This window comes from Mus caroli, unplaced genomic scaffold (assembly GCF_978045245.1).
Source record: "Mus caroli unplaced genomic scaffold, Mus_caroli_1 scaffold_11, whole genome shotgun sequence".
Classification (NCBI taxonomy): domain Eukaryota; kingdom Metazoa; phylum Chordata; class Mammalia; order Rodentia; family Muridae; genus Mus; species Mus caroli.
The window spans coordinates 66,590,352-66,610,562 of NW_028227266.1; the positions used below are offsets into that span (position 1 = coordinate 66,590,352).

The following is a 20,211-nucleotide window of genomic DNA, read 5'->3' on the forward strand; positions in this document are numbered from 1 at the left end:
CCTGCATGGTGGCCCAGTAATTCAGTGTACTGAGCTAGTGTCTCATTTCTTCAGTTAGAAAAGGGAGGCAGAACAGCCACACTTTCTGGATTAGATAAGCGTCCAGATTCCAGGAACTCTAACAGAGACTCAGTCTTTGTCTAGGATGTCGTGGATATGTAACTGTCTCTGGGTGGTTTTCATAGAGAGGAGTGTAATATTATGCTCCTAGATATTCAGGCCATTGTGTGTTTATTATAAAGAAAAATACCTGTACATTTATACTGTCTAAACCTCCCCCCCACGGGGGGTTGGGGGGGTGGGGGAGAAGCTGGGCAGGCAACCTTTAATCCCAGCCCTTGGGAGGCAGAGGCAGGCGGATCTCTGAGTTCGAGGCCAGCCTGGTCTACAGAGTGAGTTCCAGGACTGTATATTTTTCTCATGGTAGTTATTAGTAAGAGAACAATGAAGGTACAGATGTGAGAACCTTTTTTCTTTCTTTCTTTCTTTCTTTCTTTCTTTCTTTTTTTTTTTTTTTAAGTTTTGGTACTTGTGGCTAACTGTCTTTCTCTTTCATTCTCAACTTTAAATCTCTTTAGGAGCAACTGAAAAGTGAAATTCTTACAAGTGCAAACATCCCCCCAGACCATCAGTACAGTGAGTACCAGGGAGGGTTCATTTATGGAAGAGACATGGAGACAGACGTTTCTTAATGAAGTTACTTTAGCAGACAGAATGTGTTAATTTTATGGTACTTGGCCACGCATGCATATTTGGATGGTAACTCCTCAGGACTAGACCTAGCCACACAGTGCTGGAGAATGACCAGGAGGCAGAGGAGCTGGGCTCACGCCTGTAGCCAGCCTCCTTTTGACCTCCCCTTCTGTTATCTTGTTACAAAGTTCTTTGTCTTGTGGTTTGGCTCCTCCCTCCCTTCTCTCCCTTTACCCTCCTCTTCTTTTTTTTTCCCTTCTTTCTCTCCCTGGTTTTAGAATCTCTGGGATTGTGGTATTCAGCTCACCTCTAGCAGTATAAGACAATCACACTGGATAATTTTTAAAGTGAAGTTTGTAATTTTTTGGCAGCCTCTCCTTTATTTCTCTGACAGAGCTTCTTGCTTATCTCTTTCATCCTGAGAAGCTATTAGTTTGTTGTCATTCAGTGAACTTCTTTTTTTTTTTTTTTTTTTTTTTGGTTTTTGGTTTTTTCGAGACAGGGTTTCTCTGTGTAGCCCTGGCTGTCCTGGAATTCACTTTGTAGACCAGGCTGGCCTCGAACTCAGAAATCCGCATGCCTCTGCCTCCCAATTGCTGGGATTAAAGACATGCGCCATCACGCCTGGCTTTTTTTTTTTTTTCTGCAAACACACGAGGTTTTAATGGCACACAAACCAGCATGCTGAGGTCGAGACCCCTTCCATGTCCATTTCTTTCCACATTCCCGTTGTCCTGGTTCTCTAAGCTTTCCCTCCTGTCCTTCGTAGCTTGTCGTTGTAGGTGATGGTGCTTTCCGTTATGTTCATCCGCTTGAATCATGACAGAAATTTAAAGTTTGTAAAAAATTTCAGTTTCATTGATTAAAAATAGTTTAGAAAATATTCATCTTAATTCTTAGGCATTTATCAATCACATAAGTCAATCAAAATATTATACGATTTATTGCAAATTATCCTTTCAAGGTAATAAATACACCTATATGGACTTGGTACTCTTCATAGTTATAATGTGTCACTGTTACCATCCCTAGTAGACTTGTAGTTTTTACTGTTACTCAGCCTTAAAGTGTTTATAGTTTCTCTCATGCTGTTTGTATATGGTGAACTTGAACACAGTATACTGGTCATTTGTTTCCTAGGGTGATTTTATTTGTTTCTAAATTTTGTCAATTATTAAGAAAAAAATAGATTTTATTTCTCCTATTTTAATATTTTAAATGAATAATAAAGTATTAAATCATAGAGAAACCCAGCTGTAGAGAGGGATTGTGTTCTGTATTCTCCTTACTTGGGAGCCCATGACTCCCAGGTAACCATGGAGATTGGGTTTAACTAGCAAGCTACCTAACTTGCTAGATCCTTATATATCACTTTCTCTTGCACCCCCCCCCCACATCCCCCCCACCTCCCCGTACCCTCCCCCATCTGTTTCTCTTTTTTGATTGAAAATACGCTTCTGGGCCCTCCCTACATCATCATCCATTCACCTCTGTGCTTCTTTCTCTCTCTGTAGAAAACAGTCAAATACAAAAACAAAAGAATAGAACAAAACAGAAAAACAGTCAAACAACAAAGAAGAAGCACGAGAAGCCCATACACACCAGGAGACACAGCACACACAGGACAGCCATAAAAACATACACACACGGAGACACAGCACATACAGGACAGCCATAAAAACCATACACACCTGGAGTCACAGCATACACAGGACAGCCATAAAGACACATACACAGCCAGAGATACAACACACATAGGACAGCCATAAAAACACATACACACATGGAGACACAGCACACACAGGACAGCCATAAAAACACATACACACCCAGAGACACAGCACACACAGGACAGCCATAAAAACACATACACACCCAGAGACACAGCACACACAGGACAGCCATAAAAACACATACACACCCAGAGACACAGCACACACAGGACAGCCATAAAAACACATACACACCCAGAGACACAGCACACACAGGACAGCCATAAAAACACATACACACCCAGAGACACAGCACACACAGGACAACCATAAAAACACATACACACATGGAGACACAGCACACACAGGACAGCCATAAAAACACATACACACCCAGAGACACAGCACACACAGGACAGTCATAAAAACACACACACCCAGAGACACAGCACACACAGGACAGCCATAAAAACACAGAACTGGAAACTGTAATTTATAATCAAAAGACCAGTCAAGTAAAAAATGCCCAGAAAAAGCATAATGAGACAAAAATAAACTTCTGAAAATGCTATACAGTTAGTGTTGTGTTGGCCCTATTACTGGGCATGGGGCCTGCCTTTAAGTGTTGTTGTACACCCAGTGAGACTCCCTCGGAGTAGCTTCTTGGTTAGGGGTGGGAGCTCATGTCCACTTTCCCCTCTCAGTACTGGGACCCTGTCTGGCTTGAACCTGTGCAGGTCCTGTGCGTGCTGTCTTTATTTATGTGAGGCCTTGCATATTTCTTGATAGTGATTTTATTACATATTCATAGCATCATTTACCTTTTTACTTTCAATGTATAATAGTCTCATAATTATTTATAGTTGTTCATAGTTATGTGCATGTAAGCCTATCTTCCATCTTCCCACATGCTCCCAGTTTTCCAGCCAATATCAGCCTCTGCAAAACTCTACATGAATCCTGGTGCAGAATCAGAGCTCAAAACCCCCAAACTCGATGGGAATGTAGAAGTGCAGAATATTGCCATTGAGCTGACGAAGCCTCAGGTAAGGCTCCTGTGGGCAGCTCTGGTGTAATCAGCCCTGCATCCTGATCTCTCTTGTGCTTGTCATTAGTTGTTGTCTATGGTGTGGTGGTTCCTTTGTTTCATTCTGTTGACGTTTGATGGAAAAAAAAAAAAAAAGGAAAGATTAAAAAAAGAGATTTCAGACAAATAGTTTCCATTAATCTTATATTTTCCCCCAAACTATACTTGATCTTATTAAACTGTACTGAATGGTGTTATTCCCTTTGAAATCATAATTGTAGGGGAATTACAGTGTGCTTTTCTTCTCTCATTATGTTTTCTTCTCATCTTTTAGCAGTGTGTGTGTGTGTGTGTGTATGCATGTGTGTGGGGGGGTCAGAGGACAACCTGAAGGATTCAGTTATCTCCCTCCACCTTGTAGGCTTTTGGGATTGAACTCAGGCTGTCGAACTTGGTACAAGCCCTGAGCTACTTTTCCAATTTTTAACAACTTTATTTATTTGTACTTATATATAGTGTGTGAGCCTCTGTGAATGCATGGGCACGCATGCTTGCAGGAGCCTAAGAAGATGAGGTGAGGGTATGAGATCCCAGGAACTGAAGTTCTTGGGGGTTGTGAGCTGCCACATGGTGCTGGAATCAAACCCAGGTCCTTTGCATCAGCAGCCCCTGCTCCTAACCACTGAGCCATCTCTCCAACCCTATCACCTCCGTTTTTAATAGCAAACACTCAAGTACCATTCCTTTAATTTTTTAGAGCAACTGTTTTTCCTCTCTTTGTTTTCCAAGTGTGGCCATATGCACAGAGGCTTTAGATAGCAGAGCTGGAGACCTGAGCTGAGAGGATGAGACCTGGGCTTTTAGTTTAGAGTTGTCTAATAAAGAGTGTGAAAGGCCTTTACCATTGTAGATTTTCTAGTAGCTACATCACCAAATAGGAAAGTATCTGCTCTTCTGTTTAGTCTTGCTTGGTCTGGAACTCACTATATTGCTCAGGATGGGTTTGAACTTGCTGCAATCCTCCTGTCTCAGCTTTCTGAGTGCTAGGTCTATAGATGTGTACTACCATGCCTAGCTCAAAACAAACCTTAATAATCTATTTTACTTAACATAATGTTTCTACAATGTTATTTATTTATTTATTTATTTATTTATTTATTTATTTATTTATTTTGGGTTTTTCGAGACAGGGTTTCTCTGTATAGTCCTGGCTGTCCTGGAGCTCACTCTGTAGACCAGGCTGGCCTCGAACTCAGAAATTCGCCTGCCTCTGCCTCCTGAGTGCTGGGATTAAAGGCGTGGGCCACCACACCCGCCTACAATGTTATTTTTGACATTGTGAATATAAGGTGTAACTAGTATTTTGTATCCTTTCTCCCTTATATCTTTGATATCGGTGATAGAGTTTATTGTTGCAGTTTAGGCTGCATACATTTGTCTCATAACCTTTAGATAGAATTACATTAAGGAGGATTAAAAGGAAGCCAGCCCTTTGTCTAGCAGAGCCTGTGATTGTTATCTTCCTCTCCTTGTGTGTTTCTCTTTATTTGAACTGTTTGTCAGGCCTGTACAACACAAAGTTGTGTTGGTAGTAAAGTGGCTGCTTCAATAGCTTCAGCTTGCTTAGTTAGGCCTCAGTTTTCTGTAGCAGTTTGGGAATTAGCTACTGTAGCTGTGGCAAAAAAAATGAGGGTGCAGAAGAAAAGCAGGCAGACTCAGAAACACAAATACAATCGACAGTGGGAGACATACCATTTTATTATTTTCAAGATACATATTTTTTTTCCACTTTAGAATTTGAAAAAAGGATGTGTATTACTGGTTGTGTGAACGTTTAAAAAGAACTTAAAGTATCTTGCTGTAATTGGTAATGTCATGTTTAATCAGGTATAGTTAGTATATTTTTGAATTATCAGAGATTTTTGGAGTCCTCTAGAAAAAGAGAATCAACTCTAATTTTTATTTATATGTTCACTGTAACAAACCTAATTTTGTTCTTGTCTCAATAGTATTTAAGCATGATTGACTTTTTGGAGTCACTGGATTATATGGTTAGAAATGCACCATACAGGAAGTACAAACCTTGCTTGCCACTTCACACCAACTGTCGGCAATGGTAAGTTAGAACCACTACACCCTCTTTTGTATGCAGATGCGCTTGCCTGTGTGAGTATGTATGGAGAGTGGAGATGGATGTTGGCTGTCTCCCCTGATAGCTTCTATCATCCCTGTTTTCTGAGACAAAGTCTCTCATTGACCCTGGCCACTTCCCATCACCCCAGCACTGGGGCTGCAGCTGTGGCCCAGGGAGCCCTAAGTTTACATGCATTCTGGGGACGCGCCTCAGGTTCTTGTGTCGAACACTTGAGCACAGAGTCATCGCCTTCCTTTTGTTCTTTGTTTCCAAGAGATGAATAATCATATAGTCAGGGCCTTCAGAGTTAAGAAAGGTTTAAGGTCTTATTGTTCAGACACTTCCAAAACAATAAGAAAAGAGAGATCTTTTCTGTCTGCGCTGGTTTCCCCACCCTCACTAATGCCTCATTTGATATTCTGCTTCTGAGCTCCTGAACTTCTGAACTCCTTAGCAGTCAAGATATGTTTTTAAAAGTCTTGTCAGTTTTCCACATGGACTCGAGGTTATAAGAACACAGCCTGTAGCCATATTTCACTTAGCAGTGGAGGGGTGTGTGTGTGTGTGTGTGTGTGTGTGTGTGTGTGTGTGTGTGTGAAATGCATGTCAGGATCGTGTGGGTATCATGCGGTGGGAACTAAAATAGCCATGCCATCACGAGATAATATAACTCAGTGCAGCCATTGTGCTGGATGTGGGCTGCCACTTAAGAAGAAGTTGCTGTTAAGCACATGACTGCTGTTTTCCACATGCAACACTTTGTGCTGTTGTGGTTTTGCTTCAGAGATCCTCCTCCTGGAGTGTTCCTTTGCTTACTCTCTTTAGGCCAGGGAGTTGTACTGGCGGCTCGCAGTGTTACTGTTGGAGTTACTGTAGATGGTAAACAACAACAACAACAACAACGAAATCAATGGTTCGGTATCTCTGAGAAGTCTAAACTGTTTTCTTGCATTTTTATATTCACATGTACATTAACAAAATCTGACTTCAGGTGGAAATATGCTATTGATTCTGTTCTTGAAGTTCATATAAGAAGATATACTCAGCCATGGTCATGGAGTAACATAAAAAACCACAGGCAGTTACTCAAGAGTTACAAAATGGCCTATAAAACCAAGTTAACACAAGCCAAAGTCTCAGAAGAGATACAGAAACAAATACAGGTATGGTTTGCATATGTTACTACTGCTAACTTCTCATCACCCTTTAATATCCTGTCTCTCACTCTGTAGCTCTGGCTGTCCTGGAACTCACTATGCACACCAGGCTGACCTCGAACTCACAGAGATCCGCCTGCTTCTGCCTCCCAAGTGCTGGGATCAAAGGTGTGCGCCACTACACGCAGCTCCTTTAGCATTCTTATATATCTGGTTGGAATAGGAATATAATATGACAACAGACTCATACATGAGAAAATAAGAGTGTCCTTCCTTCTTTTTCATGTCTTTTTATTAACCAACAATCCCTTTTCCCTAGCATAATGTCAAATATCATAAAACTACTCCAGGCTATTTGAGAAAATATGTCTGCTTTTCCTAGTACTCTTTAGAAAATGGACATTAGTTTATTTGTTAGATCTTATTTGCTCATAAAAATTTGCACACTTATACAAATCTCCATTTTAGAGCTTAAAATATTGTTTATAAACACAACAAATATAAACCCTTTTTCCCTGAGAAAGGCTGGGAGTCTCACTTACTGAATACAGAATTTGTTTAATAATATGTGGTGGCCATGGCTGCCATTCAGTCACTATGTCCAGGATATAAGACTGGGCTGGACACCTGTGGTTTGGAACCAGTGTGATACAGGAAGGGCGTAAGTGTCAGGACTCAGTTTTTGGTGTTTACCAGGGGTTCTGTCAGAGACATATAGACATGGGTTTTTCAGCTGCTCAAGTTTCTTCTCAGGAATAAAGTGAAGACAACGCCTGTCCTATAGTCCTGACAGCTGTATGAACAAATTCACGAGGGTTCAGGTCATCTGATTAATGTTACAATCTCAGTTTCTCCTGTAGTCTACTTGGTGACTTGAGTAATTTACATTCTTTTTTTTTAAAGTAATTAATGATATAATATCTATAAAATAATACAGAAGAGGGGAGAGTAAGAACTAAGGATCACAAGAAAATAGCTGAAGCTGCTCTCCAGTTTTTATTCTACTTTAAATTTTATGCCTTTAAGATTATGTGTTTCTCTGTGTGTTTGTACAAATGCGTACAGGTACTGGAGGAGGCCAGAAGGGGGCATCAGATGCCCTTGAGCTGGATTTATAGGCGGCTGGGAGCTGCCAGATTTAGGTGCTGGGGACTGAACTCCAGTCTTTGCAGGGAATCTACTGCTGTTTTCCAGCACTTCTTTAGCTCTGCACACTCTCTCCTTTTTTTTATTTTAAATCTTACATGGAATTATTTTATTCAATAAAGAGTTCTTAAAATAACCAGTTTCTAAGTTGTGTAGATATATTTATATTGTGTGGATATTACTATGAGCAAAGGTATTTTTTTTTTTTTATGTTAAGTTTCTACCATGTTCTTTTTTTTTTCTTTTTATATTTTTTTATTACGTATTTTCCTCAATTACATTTCCAATGCTATCCCAAAAGTCCCCCATACCCTCCCCCCCACTTCCCTACCCACCCATTGTACACTCTCTCCTTAAACAAACAAACCAACAAAAAACAACTTTAAAAAGATGTATTTATGTCCATAGAGCAGTGGCTGCGAGCAGTGACAGTAATCTGTGTCCACTGCTTCCTTAGTACACTGCCAGGGGTGGTACTGCCTAGATGACCGTATCAGTCATAGGGTATAGTTTTTATATAATCCTCTTTTTTTCTTTTGTTTTGCAGGACTTGGAGAAGAGTCTAGATGTTTTTAACATAATTTTAGTGAGACAACAAGCACAAGTTGAGGTAATCATTTTGCCTAACTGACTTTATTCTTTATTCATCAAGTTAATGCCACTTCTTTAAGCCCGGGATGAAGAAATCCGAGTCTTATGCAAAGTTGCTAAGATTTACCCAAATGAGAATAGGGATGGGTCCTTATTGTTTCATTTTGTGTCTAGGGAAAACTAACTGGAAAAAAGCTGTTAACATGAGAAGGAAGAGCTTTAAAACTATGTAATCAAAACTTTGTAACATAGTTAAGTCTAAGTTCCTCGTCATTCTAGCAGAACTGTCAGTTAACCTTCGGCATCAGGCACATGCTATTCCTTAATGAATTTCTGTCATTCTTGATTCTGGTTACGTGTGTGGACTTGAGGGTCAGATGGTCCAAGTTTTGCAGACTTTTGGTTTTATGACTTGGCACCAGCTATTTATTCTCTTTGTGCTTTGGTTTTCTCCTTTATATAATGTAACCTGTATCTTGTGTTTATTGTGGGGGAATATGTGATAAATCATTTAAAACACTTTGTTGTGGGCCTGGCCCTTAGGAATGACTATGTAAGTGATTTTTTTCATCTTTCTCTTTATCATTTGTTTTAGCATATGGAAGAGAGCAAAATAAAGAAATCCCTTCCAAAGGAACAGAAGGAATTAAACATGAACAGCAGGGATAGAGAGGGCTTCGGCTAGGCAGTGATAATCACTGGAATTGCAGGTTTAACCAGGAGGGCAGAGAAAGCTTCACTCAGAAGGATTGGACCCAAGGAGGTTGAGAGAGACACCAGAAAGATGTGCGAGGGCAGAGCTGACTCAGGAGGAAGGAATGGACCAGTTGAAGGCTTTTGGCCTGGGGAGGGTGGCAGCCACTGTGATTTACAGGAAGTGGCAGGGTGGAGTGGAAGTGGGGCTGCTGGGAGTCGGGGAGGTCACCAGGCTGGTGTGGGATCTTAGAAGCAGCTGTGGATTTTGGCTTGAATTGGCAAGTCGTTAATATTGAATTTGAGAAACAGGATGTTATAATTGGGGATGCTTTAGTACTTCTCGCTGCTTTGCAAACAGCTCTAGGAGAGAATAGAAGGATCCTAAAAGAGAGGCCAATTACTACTGAGCTATCAGATGAGGGGTGGCAGGGCAGTGAGTAGGTATTTAATCTCACTCAGGGGTTTCTACTCCACCTTTGATCATTCAGTTCCCAGATAAAAGACACACAACCTTTATATTTATAATAAACCTTAATCAGTATTAGAGTGGGGCAGATACCTGCCCTATGTGCTATAATGTCTACATTCTTACCAATAACCCTGAGATACGACTTGCCATTTTCTGCATGGGCCACTCTTATTCCAGTTGGCTAGTCTGCAAGGCCAGTACTTACAGTCCCTTACCCCATGGCATCTTCTCTTCTCTCCTTCTACTTTCCCCTTCTTCTTGGTTCCTACCTCAGTTAGCAAGCCTGGGAACTGAAACCCCACCTACCTCTCTTCTGCCCAGCTTTAGGCTGTCACCATCTTTATTCAACCAATAGTTGTACCTTAAGGAGCAAGGTATGCATGGCAGTCAAGCCTTTGGGGGAGGGGGAGGTGGTATTTAGCATTATAATACCTAGCAAAAAGACCAAACCTCAACAGGGGAAGAGCTTGGTTTCAGTGGAGGGGATGGAATGTGCCAGAGTCTAGTTGTTTGAAGGCAGAACCCATATTACCTGATACAGACTAGAGATAAGAGAGTTAAAAAACCTTGGGTTATTTTGGTATTGACCATTCAGAGGCTGACTCTCCTGGGGATCCATCCCATATACAATCACCAAACCCAGACACTGTTGTGGATGCCAACAAGTGCTTGCTGACAGGAGCCTGATATAGCTCTCTCCTGAGAGGCTCTGCCAGTGCCTGACAAATACAGAAGTGGATGCTCACTGCCACCCATTGGACTGAGTGAGCATAGGGTCCCCAATGAAAGAGCTAGAGAAAGGCCTAAGGAGGTGAAGGGGTTTGCAGCCCCATAGGAGGAACAACAATATAAACTAACCAGTACCCCCAGAGCTCCCAGGGACTAAGACACCAACCAAAAAGCACACATGGTAAGACTCATGGCTCCAGCTGCAGAGGATGGCCTAGTTGGACATCAGTGGGGGGAGAGGCCCTTTGAAGGCCTCTATGCCCCAGAGTTGGGGAATGCCAGGGCCAGGAAGAAGGAGTGGGTGGGTTGGTGAGCAGGGAGAGGGGGGAGGAAATAGGGGGAGGGTGTTTTTCGGAGGGGAAACCAGGAAAGGTTTGAATTGTAAATAAAGAAAATCTCCAATAATAATAAAAAAAAGTATAGATCTGTCATCAAACAAATGGGGACGACTGGGTGGAACAGCCTGGGTGCAAGGTGAGTAGATACAGCAGTGTGAAATCAGATTCAGAGGTGCTGCATGTATCAATTCAGGACGGCTTAGAAGTGCGAGACTGGATAGTCACCTAAGGAGTGAGGGAAGAGACCATAAGCCTTCTGATGTCCTGCTTAGAGAGGTGCGAAACAACTCAGCAGTGACCATGGGTGTTGCTGAGTTGAAGGAGGGAAGTTTTATTAACACAGCTCCAAATTCAGGCAGAAAAGGGCTTCTAGGCAGAGAACACTCTGACCCCTTATGGCTACCTGCGATAGACACGCCTGAGGGGCAGCTGAGCTGACTCAGAGATGTAAGCCGACACGTGTGGGTGTGGAATGCTTTCACATAATATTTCTTCCTCCTCTTCTCTTTGAATGACTGATGTCTGTCTCTTTTTCTCTGTCTATACACAAGCACATACATGTAAACATCTATGTAAAATAAATACTCAGAGTGTATATATGTACATATATGTTAATGCTAGAATGAAAATACCACATTTAATATACCTTGATATCTTTTCCTGTCTATTTCATATCTCTTAACTCTTGAGTGCTCGCACTCATGGGTGACTTAGGACAAACACTGGGCATTTTCTCTGTGCTTAGCCTTATGTTCGGCCATCAAACGTCCTCTTTCATTTTAGAACTTACTTGTTTCCTTTAACTTCTCTTTTGGATTGTTTTACTTTTTATTATGGGATACTTAAATATGTTAATGATTTACTATCCCTTGAAAATTCTCTTTAAAGTGAATTTGAAGATTGTTGAAGATCAGAGAATGATGGTAGCGTCTAAATCACGTACTCTTCTTTTTCCATACTTGGTTTCCGGTTTCTGAAGAAGTAGGCTAGGAGGAGTGGGAGGAGGAGGAGGAGGAGAGGGAGGAGGAGGAGGAGGAGGGGTGGGAAGCACCTTAGGCTGTATCTGAAGCAAGAGGTGAGGCGGGCTTTGAGGACTCTTTCTGTCACTCTCTCTCCGTCCCACCACGAACAGCTTAGCAAACCTGTAATGTGTGTGAATTCTGAAACATGCTTCTTAGAATAATACATTTCAGATGCAGAAGCATCTTCATCATAAGAATTGTTCTCAATTACAAACCCCTGATTCCAGTGCCTCCTTAAGTACCTGCACATTACAGTACACAGAGAAATTCCCCCACAGTCTCAGTTATAGCTCGACAGTGTGCCTTCTTTAAATTCTATTAGTAGGTGTAGGAAGTGGGTTATCTGTAGGCCATCCTATGAGGCTCATTTCAGAAGGAAATGATTGGCCTCCATCAAAGCATTCGACAGAACCGACCATGCATAGACTTAACAGTGAACAGTGTTTCTTCTGAATTAATCTTCAGTTTTCATTTTTCAGGTCATTCATTCTGGGCAGAAGTTAAGGAAAAAGTCTGCGGAGGCAGGAGAGAAACGTGGCTGGTTTAGTGGGTTCTGGGGCAAGAAGGAATCTAAGAAGAGAGATGAGGAGTCCTCAGTCCCTGAGAGTAAGTCTCAGTGCAGGAGTCATTGACCCGATGAGGGAAATCCGTGCAGATTCCGCCCCACACAGCCAGCACAGGCATCGGTGAACGATGCAACAGACTGCATAATTGCTTGTGTATCTACCTGGAGAAAAACTTCAAATTTATTGAAAAATGGCTTGTGAGAAATTTAACGTGTCTGATGCTTCGAGGTCTCAGCGTCCAGTGCTCCTTGTTGTTAAGCTTTAGGTGGATTTTAACGACAAGTTCAGTTTTGAAAATTTTAGGGAATTTAAAAATATGTATATCTGAGAACTGAATTTCCCTAACAGCGAGTGTCTTTTTGCAGTTTCTTAGCACCAACAGTTTCTTTTAACTGAGCCAAAGTGGTGTCTGAGGGAATTAGGTGGCTGGGTTTGCTTTAGCATTTCTATCTGTAGAACTTTAAAAACATTATCTGTAAAACCGAAGCCATTCATTTCCTGAGTGACTGTCTTGTCGCACAGCCATCGATGACCTTATGACTCCAGAGGAAAAAGACAAGCTCTTCACTGCCATTGGGTACAGTGAGAACGCCTACAACTTGGCTTTGCCCAAGCAGGTAGGTGTCAGATGTCTTCACATGCGTTTAGATTCACTTGCTGGATTATCTTGGGTTGGGTTAAATTAGTGGTCCAACTAATTGAGTAGCTCCTGTACTATGTTGTCCTCAGTGTCATTGCCATATGCTGTTCTGGGACCTTACCAGTCAAAATTCCTCAACGGTAGGACTGCCTGACTGAGTGAGTGAGAGAGAACCTGATAGAGGTTCTTGTTAGAGTGTGCCGTTAAATCGTCAAAACACTTTTATTGTGACATTTAACTCATAGCGAGAGGGAGCAAATCAAAAACGGCCTGCTTATTCGATAGGCTGAAAGGTCACTGGCTGCAGCGACTTCCGGTGTCATGGTTTAGAATATTGCGACCATCCTAGACTCTCCCACACCTCCCCTCCTTTCTATCCAGAGATAACCCGTGTCCTGACTATTCCCACAAGCATTTGTTCATTTCCTTTTGTGTTTTGCTATAGACACCATGGTTTGTTCTGCATTTGTCTTTCTGTAAATGGAGGCACAACGCATGTTTTTCTCTCATCTTGCTTTGCTGTTGGAGTCATCTCTATTGTTGTACCTAATATATTTTGCTCATTTTCATTGCTGTGTAGGATTCTATTTATTGAAAACACCCAAACTTGCTTACTTATGCTTTTGTTAAAAAGCACTTGGGTTGTCTTTATTTCTATTTCACTTTCTTTTTTAACTTGTGTTTTCACTTCCACTGAGTCAGTTGCTAGGAGTGAGATTGTTGGGTGACAGGGCAGATGTATGTATAACTTAAAAGAAACAGAAGTTCCTTAAACATCACTCACTGTGATGGCCATTCTTTATGTCTATTTTTAGCCATTCTAAGAGGGCAGTGCGCTGCTGCCTTACTGTCTTTTTAACTTGTATTCTCCAATATTAATATTGACCATGTTTCCAAGGCTTGTTGGCCATCCTGGCTCATTTGTAAGTGCCCAGTTTAAGTTGGGTAAGGTTTGTCCTTCCATTGTTGTCTATGGATTTACTTACAGCTCATGTCCTGTCTTTTGTATTTGTGTATAGCTTTTAGTCAGGTTGTGCTCTCAGTAAAACATGTTGTCATAGTGATGTTAGAGGTTACACTGACTCTGGAGATGATTTGGGGGCGATGGGAAATGTCAGCGAGTCGAGTATTGTGTGTGCTCATTGCTCTCTCTCTCTCTCTCTCTGACCTTTGCCCATATTTCCCTTCTCTTGAATGATGTCTGTAGTTTTCTTCCCTCTAATGAAGAGCAGCTTGTGATATTTTCCTGATTGTCTTACGGATACTCCCCTACCTTGTGTTTAGAATTCTAGCTTGTTCAATTCTTTTTTTTTTTTTTTTTTTTTTGGTCAATTCTTTTTTATTTTTGTCAATTCTCTTTCTTTCTTTCTTTCTTTCTCTCTTTCTCTTTCTTTCTTTCTTTCTTTCTTTCTTTCTTTCTTTCTTTCTTTCTTTCTTTCTTTCTTTCTTTCTTTCTTTCCTTCCTTCCTTCCTTCCTTCCTTCCTTCCTTCCTTCCTTCCTTCCTTCCTTCCTTCCTTCTTTCTTTCTTTCTTTCTTTCTTTCTTTCTTTCTTTCTTTCTTTCTTTCTTTCTTTCTTTCTTTCTTTCTTTTTTCTAGGTTGTCCATAATTCTATCGCTGTCTGGCTTTTGCCGTTTGTGAGCCATACTCCATTATAGTGATGTGTATGTTCACTCAGTTCCTGTGTATCTTGTTTTCATCAATGAAGGGCATTTTTATTTACTTAAATTTTTATAGTATAATTTCTAATTTTTCTTTATTCTTGAGAAATTCATACATGACTACAATGAAATATGGTCAAGCCCACCTCTGTGTCCCACTTCCATGGCTCCGAACCCCCCAACATGTCCCCTCCCAACTATTTCTTTCTTTCTTCCTCCACTCACTATCCTCCCTGACTCTAAGAACTCACAGGTCCAATTAGTGTAGTTCATATGGGGCCATCCAGTGGAGAAAGTTTTTCACTCTTTTCTTTAGGTTTGCAGGATTTGCTGTGATACACATTTATACTCGCTTTTGTTTACATAGTTGGAATGTCCTAAGTCTAGTCAGTGAGAGTAGTTTCTGCCTCACTGCTCTCTGGGTCCTCCTCTGGGATGTGAGCTGCGCCTTTGTGGCGTCTTCTGTCCCCTTTCAGCTCCCTGCATTTCTGTCTCTCCACTCTTCATCTGGAGAGCTTCCTCTAATTCTCTTTAGCTGTTCCTGGGTCTCAGTCAGTCTAGAGGGCGTTTTTCATCAGTGCCCTGCCGTGTGTTAGGACCTGATTTCTAGTATTTTCTTGGGAGCCTTATTTCACAGCCTGCCTTCTTGCTCTTAAAACTTAATATGCTTCGAAGGGAAATATATCCCCAAATTCTGTATCATCTCCCCAGTGGCTGTTCCAACTACGTTTTTGGTTTGGAGTATCACATGGGCACACATATTTGTGTGTAATGGCAATGTGTGTGTGCATGTGCGTGTATGTGTGTGTGTGTGTTTGTGTGTACGTGTATGTGTGTATGTGTGTGTTTGTGTGTGTGTATGTGTGTGTGTGTGTATGTGTGTGTGTGTGTGTGTATGTGTGTGTGTGTTTGTGTGTATGTGTGTGTGTGTTTGTGTACGTGTATGTGTTTGTGTGTGTGTTTGTGTGTGTGTGTACGTGTGCGTGTGTTTGTGTGTGTGTTTGTGTGTACGTGTATGTATGTGTGTGTGTTTGTGTGTGTGTGTGTTTGTGTGTACGTGTATGTGTGTTTGTGTGTACGTGTATGTGTGTTTGTGTGTACGTGTATGTGTGTTTGTGTGTACGTGTATGTGTGTGTGTGTGTGTGTAATCTGAGTGTAACTCTCTGCAGCCATCCAGCAGGCCTCGTTTTTCTTTTCCTCAGCTAGAGCATTGGTCTGGGATGCTTAGTTTGCTTAGGTGAAGGTTTCTCAGTGGACACTCTCTGCTTCTCTCACTGTTTTATTTTTAAAATGAAGCAGACAAACTTGGATCATTTGTAAGTGTGCAGTCTGTCTAATAGGCTTTCATTGAATTTTCTAGTCTTGTTTATTCATGGAGAGTATGTAGGTGCTGGAACCCACAAGCTTTGTTGAATTGTTTGATAAGCCACCATATTTAATTAAAGAGAAACCATTAAAGCTAGCAGTCATTTGCATGTTAACTGTTTTTATTTATTCCTGTTTAGTATGTGGCCCATATACTGACTCTGAAGTTGGTCAGCACCTCTATTATAATAAGAGAAAACAGGAATGTTCCAGAAATTTTGAGAATCCAGATAATTGGCTTGGGTACCCAAGTCTCCCAGCGACCAGGAGCACAAGCATTGAAGTAAGTTTTAAGAACGTATTTTCATTTATGGCTTTAGGCCCTGAATATATAATCTTATGCAACATGAAAGAATACCGAAGAGAAACAGCTTTTCTTTCATTTCTTTTATTTTGCATGTTTTATTGTGAATTGTGTAATTCACTCTTCTGTCCTCTCTCCTTTCTGCAAGTGTTTGTCAGGTAGTGTTTTATTTAGAGTGTCTGCCCTGTGGCAGTGGTTTAGGGTACAATACATTTCTGTTTTCAGGACATTTATATTGTATCTGATAAAAGGATATGCAAAAAGAGCTAATTGAAGACTTTCACACATTAGGCAGTTTACTGTAGAGCATGGCATGAAATAGGACAGGTATACTGCATAGCTCAGTTGTGGGGGAGGGAAACTGAAACAGTAGGAGGTGTAGACAGCTGGATGGGAAGGGTTCCAAGAGAAGCAGGAGGCAGCTAGAGGATGTGGGAGTGATGTAGAAACATGGTGATAGCATTATCTATGTTTAAACCCTGTGATGGGAACCTATGCCATGTCCTGGGGTTGACTAATGTAGGCGTTTACTGTGGATGATAAATAGCTAATGAAATACTGACTCTCAGGAACAAAATCAGGTTTTGTAGGTAAACGGAGGCCAGCTTAAGAAGACGAACTGTAACTTTGGGCATAAGGCTGGTTGTCAGGGCAATTTTCAAAGAGATAGCTCTAATTTTATCTGTTACATGCTTGCTATTTCCTCATTGGATAGGATAGAAGCAAAATTAGAACACTGGTACGTCACAGGCTTGCGACAACAAGACATTGTGCCATCACTGGTGGCTTCCATTGGTGACACTACATCATCCTTGCTCAAAATTGAGTTTGAAACCAACCCTGAGAACAGTCCTGCTGACCAGACTCTGATTGTTCAGTCACAGCCTGTGGAGGTCATCTATGACGCTGTAAGTGCAGGCAGAAAGCGACTTTTGAAGCTGTCTCTAGGGTTGAGGGATGGATTACTATGTAAGTGCACGGGGAAACTGAGTGTGCTATGAAATACAAGACTGAGTCAGCATCCTTGGCCTTCAAGAAGGAGACTGCTATGGTCCAGTACTTGTATCCCAGCACTGTGGGAGGTGGGCAGGATTGGTGGGACTTATTGGCCTCCAGCCTAGCTCCATGTTCATGAGAAGCCCTGCTTGAAGGGAATAAAGTAGAGAGAGTGACAGAACAGGACAGCATATTCTCCTCTGTCATCTGTACATGAACATGGGTGCACTCAGCCACATACACACATGATTATATATTACACACACATGTGCTATATACATACATGAAAAATAAATTTAAAAGTTTCTTTTTAGGGCTGAAAGGATGGCCCAGGGTAAAGGCACTAGCCATATAAGCCTGATGATCTGAGTTCAGTTGTTGGGACCCAAGTAAAGGCAGTAGGAGAGAGCTGACTCCACAGAGCTATCTTCTGATCCCTATACATTTGCTGTGACCTGTGTGTTCACATGTGCACAAGCACTCACACACAATGATAGAATGAAGTTGAAAACAGTTTTATATTGCAATACCCATGACCAGACTTTCCATCTTACACACTTTCAGTTTCAGTTCAGTTTCTTTAACACAGCCACATCTGTACTAAGTTCTTGCACAACTCCAAAACTTTGTCATATAAAATCTTTCATATTTTTTATAATCAAGTCTTATCTGTAGGTAAGAGTGAATAGCTTTCCTCCGTTTCTTTTCTAAATGTCAAAGTATGACATAATCCAAGTTTAGTGTTGAGGGATAGGCTTTCCTCTCTACCTGGAGGCTGAAACTAGAGGGCGTGCCAGTTGCTACTTCCACAAGCCACTTAGACCTCTTGCCCGTGCTGTGACATATACAGATTCTCCTCTCTCCCGTCAGCTCACTAGGCTGGTCTTTGCTCATGGTTGTCTCTCACTCCTAAAGGGAAGTAGTAACACAGAGTAGCTTTTGGATCCGCTTCAAAGCCATAGCTATTTATAAATGAGATGAATTCTTCAGATTTGTAACGTAGATCTAACGTACAACCTGTCGTGTTTTAAATTTCTTTTACAGAAAACTATCAATGCTGTTGTTGAATTCTTTCAGTCAAATAAGGGGTTGGATCTTGAGCAAATTACATCAGCTACATTGATGAAGCTGGAAGAGATTAAAGAGAGAACAGCTACAGGTGAAATCTTTAGTGTGTCTATCAGCACCAGCTAAACTCCAAAGGTGGCCATCTTAATGGAAACATTGTGTTTAAAGTAGTTTAGGTTTTCTTTTCTGTCTATATCATACATTGGACATGGCTCGCTCAGAGTTGAATAGACTTGGTAGAGAGGAAGAGAGTAATGGAGGGTGGAGGTGCTTTTCCTGCATTACAGCCAAGAACCCGAGCTTTAGAGTGACCTTGAGGTGGAGCACGACCCCCACCTCCACTCTTCAGAGCCGTTCATGGTGCTGTGCATGCCTAGTTTTAAAGAACCCAGCAGACTCTTACATCAGGTTGCTTAACAATCGGCTTGCAAATCGTTCTATGCCTAGACCTAATACTAGTTATATAGGATTTACTGTAATATATAATAATATATATTAATATGTATAAAATATGCATATGTAATATATATACACATATACATATGTACATATGTATACACACACACACACATATATATATATACACATACATACAGAGAGAGAGAGGGAGAGAGAGAGGGAGAGAGAGAGGGAGAGAGAGAGGGAGAGAGAGAGAATGAGAATGAATGCAGCTTTTGGCAGGACTGACACTACTTGATATCTTTCAAGAGAAATTCTTAGTCTTTTTGTTAGTAGTATCACCATGTACGGCTTGACCACATCATTGTTTCCCTGGCCTTCTTTTAGGACTTACGCATATCATTGAGACTCGGAAAGTTCTCGATTTAAGGATAAATCTGAAGCCTTCTTACCTGATAATTCCACAGACAGGTTTTCACCATGAAAAGTCAAATCTTCTCATTTTAGATTTTGGTACTTTTCAGGTAGGTGTATGTGCACTTCTCTCTCTGTCTGTCTGTCTCTCTCTTTCTTATTTTTTTTTTCAGTTCACTTAAACTAACTCTAGACTTATTGCATATGTATTATATGGCTACCCAGAATGGCAATAATTTGGCATCGAGATCTGGATGGATGTTTTTTCTGTTTTCCAGATGGAAACCATCTTAGTTTTCATGGTTTATAGAGTTTAATTTTACAGTGTCAATTTCTGGGCTATAGATTTTGACAAAAAGTCTGTCTGTCTATCTATCTATCTATCTATCTATCTATCTATCTATCTATCTATCTATCTATCTATCTATATTTGATTGCTCTAAATAACCAAAGTGAGATTTTGGATTTTCATCTTGAGTCTAAGCATTTGGGAAAAGGTAGGTGTTAAACTGAATGGAGCCTTTATTCCATCTGGGAAAAGGAAGTAGAGGGTGGAGCTGAGTCCTGATGGCCTCTTCCAGGGTAGTGTCCAGAAGGCAAAGGGTTGAGGGTGGGCAGTAAGAGAGCTGAGCCATAGTTGGCAGGTCCTCTTAGGAGTCAGGCTGAGGAAGGAGCTCTCCCTCTGGGCAGGTTATTTGAAGCAGACAGCTGTGTAATTGGCTCAGTGATTGCAGATGCATCTATTACTCAAGCGTAACAGACTTGCGGTGAGGTAGTGCACTCCTATCGAACTGCTTACAAATCACCAGGAAATTAGGCACTCTCCTATCTTTAGCTAGAAGTTTTGAAATGTGACTCAGGTATGTTGATATATATGTATACTTTTCTGTTATAGAAAGAAATTCAGGTTTTTTTCCTTCACTCCATTTTAGCTCAACAGTAAAGACCAAGGCGCACAGAAGACTACTAATTCATCCCTTGAAGAAATAATCGACAAGGCGTATGACAAGTTTGATGTGGAAATAAAGAGTGTGCAGTTGCTCTTTGCAAAAGCAGGTCAGCCACTGCTCAGCTCTCAGGGCGG

General features: G+C 41.2%; 1 protein-coding gene across 3 annotated transcripts in view; it reads left to right on the top strand.

Annotated features, from left to right (window-relative positions):
• Vps13c (vacuolar protein sorting 13 homolog C) overlaps nucleotides 1-20,211 on the top strand; it is a 160,150-nt gene that overhangs the window by 38,297 nt on the left and 101,642 nt on the right. For all 3 annotated transcript variants that reach the window (XM_029482031.2, XM_021171411.3, XM_029482032.2), the window contains 12 exons: nucleotides 579-636; nucleotides 3,324-3,451; nucleotides 5,442-5,548; nucleotides 6,558-6,729; nucleotides 8,417-8,479; nucleotides 12,194-12,320; nucleotides 12,803-12,897; nucleotides 16,087-16,229; nucleotides 16,966-17,158; nucleotides 18,291-18,405; nucleotides 19,101-19,237; nucleotides 20,060-20,183. In XM_029482031.2, coding sequence (XP_029337891.1) covers nucleotides 579-636; nucleotides 3,324-3,451; nucleotides 5,442-5,548; nucleotides 6,558-6,729; nucleotides 8,417-8,479; nucleotides 12,194-12,320; nucleotides 12,803-12,897; nucleotides 16,087-16,229; nucleotides 16,966-17,158; nucleotides 18,291-18,405; nucleotides 19,101-19,237; nucleotides 20,060-20,183 — 1,462 coding nt within the window. The remainder of the gene's footprint in view (nucleotides 1-578; nucleotides 637-3,323; nucleotides 3,452-5,441; nucleotides 5,549-6,557; nucleotides 6,730-8,416; nucleotides 8,480-12,193; nucleotides 12,321-12,802; nucleotides 12,898-16,086; nucleotides 16,230-16,965; nucleotides 17,159-18,290; nucleotides 18,406-19,100; nucleotides 19,238-20,059; nucleotides 20,184-20,211) is intronic.